A 5,685-nucleotide genomic window follows, 5' to 3' on the forward strand; every position below is an offset into this window, starting at 1 on the left:
GTGTGTGTGTGTATGTATGTATGTATGCATGCATGTATGCATGTATGTATCTGTGTCTGTGTGTGTTACTGTGTAAATATATATTCATGTTTGTAGATTACTTTGTCTGTAAGTTCGTGGCTGGTTCATGGTGATTGATTTCAATTTACTGCTAATCTTCAATAAAATACAATGCACTATCCCCTATCTGAATAATATCGCATTCGGTTGTTTACTTCGTTAGGTTTGAATAGATAAAACGCAACATTATGAAAAAGTAAATAGATCGCGCTTTGAGTATTGTTTAGAGTTCACCACATTTTTTTTCCAGAGAAATTACATCACATTAATCTTGCTGTACTCTGCAATATATATCTGTCTCCGTTTTCCGTAGGCCCCGGCCTTCCTAGTGGCTTTGCAACAGAAACACGACCCGAAAATATTAGCGGATCGTCAGAGGAAAGCTGATCTCCAGAGGTCGAAAGATGATGATAGGGAAGATCCCAATCTGGAAGATGAGGTAGGCGGAAACGAGTGTGTTCGCTGAGACAAGTCTTTAGACATGTATATGGAATACAATACGCATCTATTGTACGTACGATAAAAACAATTGCCGATGAATATGAAAGATATAGCGAGATGGCAACTATTGGCAACTATTCATCACTACGTACGGTCAAAACACCGAAGTCATCTATCTGTCGGTCGCATCTGTTAATGTTCGGATTGGTTTACATGGGCCTGATGTATGACCAGTATGGGCAATTAATGCTATGGCCCTATCGCTATTCAACATTCAGCATAATTAGATCATACTTGTATAGTAGTATTGCTTTATCTGTGTGTGGTATACCTGCTGTTATCAGGGTATCGTCTCATACTGCCGCTTGTGAATACAATGCTTTTGGGTTTTGCGTCTATAGTGACTGGTATGTTAACCTGACCACGGATACATATGCATGTCTTCACCCATCACGTCTGAGTCAGTCACTAGTAAATTCGTACATGTTCGCAATATAATACATGTATATATATATATATATATATATATATATATATATATATGTGTGTGTGTGTATGTGTGTGTACGGTATTATTTGACATACGCGATATTTGAACTTACTTCGTATCAAAGTGTTGCTATGTAAGCAAATGGATACTTCTTCGCAATACACATTAGATGAATTCCACGTGTCCAGAAGTAGAACCTATACGACCATAAACGCTATATGTGTAAATGTCTGAAGAAGAAAATGTTTGATAGTCTTACCTGGCTTCTACGATGCACGCCTATATCATTGAAATCACCAGTGTAGATATGTTGTACACCAGGCTATCATATTGTTTATAACTTCTATTACGACTACGTAAAAGCAATCGCAACTTTATAGGCGCATTGATGGCAAATACACTTGTAAGCCTATCTGTACACGAATCTGTATGCTCGTGGGTATAAATTATATACTTCTCCATGCGTCTATTTGTGTATGTGTACGTGAGCACGTTTCAAACGCTATTCGTCAGATTCCTCGTATACATATTACCTCACGACTATCATTTGCCCATCATCCCATGCCCCTGTGTCTCCACTCTCTAATGCTGTACATCCTCACAGGCACCACTTGTGGTACAATTGAAGGCGGGTGATCTGAGTGCCGATCAAGCACAGGCTGTCAAAGACGGCAAAGACCCGGACGATGAGCCGCAGACAACCCACATCCGCAAACGCACCGGCACAGAAGATGGTATGTGTCTGTCAGTGTTTATCTCATTGTATCGAATAGCAAACCTTTTATAATGTACCAGATGTATGTGTGTAAACTGTGCTATATATGTGAAATCAGAGTGTTCAACTTCTGAGCACGCATGCGCGGTGTGGAGTCATTTTCGGCATCGGTGATTGGCTAGTTGTGTACAATATACTTGCGTAGTATTTAGGTGCATATAACAATGTATGTAGTAACTCTGTGCATACACCTATTGGTAGTAAGGGAAGCCAGCGCGGATGAGCATGAAATTCGGGAAAGTGATACAGACGGAGAGGGGGGTGTGAAATTCAGGAGGCCCAAGGCGAAAAAGATCAAAACCACTGCTGAAGCAACGGCTGTTGGGACGAGGAAACCCAGGGATAGCAAGGCTACGGTCGACCCGAAAAAGCGCAGCAAAGTCAAGAAAATAAAGAATACGTCGCTTCTGTCCTTCGAGGAGGATGAGTGATCAGAGTGTTATATGAAGTGATAGGCCAGCAAGACGGGTTCAGTGTACGTTCTCTTCATGAAACCGGATGTATCTGTTCGCTATGTTAAAGTGCGTCTGGTTACTACGTCAGGCAGTGCGGGGCGTGTGTTCTAGATAGAGTTCTGGCACTTGCACTTGGAATTGGGGTTTAAGGTTTAGGGTTATATGGTTTAGGGGTTCTCAGGCAGTGCATGACGTGTGTTCTGGATAGAGCTCTGGCACTTGAACTTGGAATTGGGGTTTAAGGTTTGGAGTTTTAGAGTTTAGGGGTTCTCAGGTAGTGCGGGGCATATGTTCTAGATAGAGTTCTGGCACTTGAACATGGAATCGGGGTTTTAAGGTTCTAGGGTTTAGGTGTTTTCCTAGTGCGGGGCGTGAGTTCTGGATACAGCTCTGGCACATGAACTTGGAATTGTGGCCACAGCAGATACTTCACTGTACGTGATGGATGGTGACCGAGGATGGGTGCATGCGAACCGTTTCCTTTGAGTGATATTGCAAGTTCTATTACCAGATACCTGCCAACGGTTTGCTACAGTAGACGTGGGGAACGCACTCGCGGTATATGAAGTTGGAGCGGTTGATAGTCAATGTGTTCATGCCGGTTGAAGATTGAATATAGGCATTTGATAGTATCCACACGCAGCTAATCTTGTCGCCTATGCTTCAGATGAGTGTGATAGGTGTAGCAGATATGATACACATCTACATCAGTGTGTTCTTGCATCAATAAGGAGGTGTGCGTATGTAGATATGTATAAATGCGTGAGTTTATGATCACCTCTATACAACTGCAACCCCGCATAACATGGTCGACTAGCCAGCACTAGTCTTCAATAGTAAACGCCACAAAATAAATAAATATATCGAACTAGAGCTCAATATGAACTCTTAAATATGCGGACATGTCTCACTGGGTATTCGATTAAGTTTCGATAGCGAAAACATCAATGACATGAATTCATATGACAAGCACCCAGTATAAGAGGGATGGGTTCCCATTTCTTCTAACAAATGCACACATACAGTACAGTATGATTTATGACTATTCCTTGATAGCCTATCAGCCCATCTCCTCGTGGTAGAGGGTTAGGACACTACCAAAGTTACCGAATGCATGACACAATGTTTCGAACAAGCTGGCGGGAGTCCCTATTTTATTCAAGGTTCGACTCGGATAGTCCATGGCTACGTGTTCATGTCGTACTTCTCCAAAAATCAGACACTGTAACCGATTAATGAGCCCCGACCAATGATCTCGCCAACAAAGAACCAGCAGCCGATCTCGGCTACCAGCATGGTGTTGGTGAGAGCAGTTTTGACGGTGCAGTTTAGATAGTCTTTGTTCTTGGCGGACTCGATGAGCTGTCAGGGGTAATGACATATAAGATACAGGACTGTGTCAGTGAATCTGTGGGTAATTCTGTTATGTACAAATATCACATACACGGGCTTGTTTAAGGATCATACCTTCGGCACATGGCCTACGCAAGAGTGTGGTCTCGACGGGCAGTCCGATTTGACGTTAAATGTACAATACAATAATGTATGAATGCATGAGCAAGACATCTCAGTACCTTTTGCCAGGAATATACGGCGCCGTTAGAAGCCGAAATATGTACACGTCACATCCTACTATAAACTACATAGCACTAAACCAGACTCTACTTTAAACAACCTCACATCAGACCACACTTTCTACTATGATGATCAACCCACATTCGCGCTTGCAAGTGTGTTTATATATACCGTTTCTAGTATAAACATCATACCTTCAGACCAGCGGTCTTTGCCTGGGGCCAAGTGTCCATGGCGGGGGGACCTAGCTCAGTCTTGATGGCAGGCCATGCGCGCGCGACCCTGCTAGTAATAGGAGCACCTGATATATCGCAGTTGTACGCAAAGGTGTGAGTAATATCCATATATGTACATAATATACATATATAAATACATACACACCACACACACATAATATATATATATATGTGTGTATGCGTTATGATATATACATATATATACTACTGGAATGGCCACGTATACTTAATTCATTCTAAGGTTAAACGAGGTATGGTTCGGATGCATGAACTGATAAAATCGCAGTCTCTCATAGATATGCATCTCAAATACCTAAATACATGGGAAAGCTCTCAGGGAAAATACGATTAAACTAAGGCTTTAACATAATGTAGGGCATCAAACGGGCAGTAAGGATGGCGTACTCGAAACAAAACAATACAGCTTTAATTTGAAATAGTACAAGGCTAGTAGGAAAGCAGGGCAGACGATGTTGGCTCTATAAATAGAAGACTGAACATTTCAAACACTTCACATAAAAGGTGTCAAGGCAGTGCCTAAGTAGAAACAAGCGGAGATTGAAACTTTCGATTGAAATTTAACGGAAAACACCATCAAGAACACGGATAAAAAAATGGTGCGGCAAACGTGAAATAATAGCAGGTGAAATATCTGGATATCTTCTCGTCAAGTAAAAATTAGACTAACATACGTATACATTTACATATATATTTAAAAATAATAAATATATGTATGTGTGTGTATATAGATATAGATATATATATATATATATAAACATATATAGATATATAAACATATATATATAAATATATGTGTGTGTGTAAGATCCGTATATGACATATGTATGTAGAGATATAAAGATATAGATGTATGTAGATCTAGAGATAAATAACAAAATATAACTATACAAATATAGATGTACATACATATAAATATATATTTATGTTTTTACGTACACGTACACATACATATATACATACACATAAACACACAATACATATACATAAACTCTTGCAAATATATACACATATACACTTACATAAAATATATTACTAGAATAAAACAAAAAAAGAGCTATATACTCCCAATTATATGTATGAATATGTATTAATCCAGGATTGGCAGGTGTATGCACACGATTATGACCTAGAAAATGGGGCACATGGTTGAGACATACTGTTCTTGGTAACCAATTGGGCTGCCTGTTGGGCTGCTTTTTGCGCTGCTTGTGCCATTTTGTATATAGAACCTGAAACAAAGGGGTAAGCAGAAAATAAGTATAATATACTTTTAGGTGTATATGACACAAAAAAAGATAAGTTTAAAACACATATTTTCATATTAAAAAGTATGAATAAACATATACAAAAAATGTATGTATCCTTACTCATTCATACGTTTAAAAATATATATACATAAATAAGTATTTATGTATGTACGTAAGCATGTAAGCATGTATGCTTGTATGTATGTGTATATGTATTTATTCATATACATCATATGTATGTATGTGTGCATAATTCCTTGCTAGCCTGCTTCCATAATATGATATGTATACAAATATATATATGTATATATATATATATATATATTATATTATATATATATATATATATATATAATTATATATATATATATATATTTATATATATA

General features: G+C 38.6%; 2 protein-coding genes across 2 annotated transcripts; one reads left to right on the forward strand and one right to left on the reverse strand.

Annotated features, from left to right (window-relative positions):
• Positions 1-86: 86 nt before the first annotated feature.
• On the forward strand, positions 87-2,213 carry SARC_00469 (hypothetical protein; the record flags this gene model as incomplete). The annotated part of the gene is made up of 4 exons (XM_014305859.1): positions 87-104; positions 374-499; positions 1,595-1,724; positions 1,967-2,213. 4 exons carry the CDS (start codon positions 87-89, stop codon positions 2,194-2,196), a joined length of 504 nt encoding a protein of 167 aa, XP_014161334.1. The 3' UTR covers positions 2,197-2,213.
• A 979-nt stretch (positions 2,214-3,192) lies between these two features.
• SARC_00470 (hypothetical protein) lies at positions 3,193-5,283 on the reverse strand. Its single transcript, XM_014305860.1, has 3 exons — positions 5,210-5,283; positions 3,990-4,096; positions 3,193-3,582 (listed from the first exon to the last, which is right to left on the reverse strand). Exons 1-3 carry the CDS (start codon positions 5,265-5,267, stop codon positions 3,436-3,438), a joined length of 312 nt encoding a protein of 103 aa, XP_014161335.1. The 5' UTR covers positions 5,268-5,283; the 3' UTR covers positions 3,193-3,435.
• Between the last annotated feature and the right edge of the window lie 402 nt (positions 5,284-5,685).

This window comes from Sphaeroforma arctica (assembly GCF_001186125.1).
Source record: "Sphaeroforma arctica JP610 unplaced genomic scaffold supercont1.14, whole genome shotgun sequence".
Taxonomy (NCBI): domain Eukaryota; class Ichthyosporea; order Ichthyophonida; genus Sphaeroforma; species Sphaeroforma arctica.

What these genes read in the sequence shown, in the direction of transcription:
- SARC_00470 (XM_014305860.1), bottom strand. Translation starts at nt 5,267, where the DNA reads ATGGCACAAGCAGCGCAAAAAGCAGCCCAACAGGCAGCCCAATTGGTT. An exon ending in CCAATTGGTTACCAAGAACA is followed by an intron (nt 4,097 to 5,209) that starts GTATGTCTCAAC and finishes GCGATATATCAG; the next exon opens with GTGCTCCTATTACTAGCAGG. An exon ending in CAAAGACCGCTGGTCTGAAG is followed by an intron (nt 3,583 to 3,989) that starts GTATGATGTTTA and finishes TACCCCTGACAG; the next exon opens with CTCATCGAGTCCGCCAAGAA.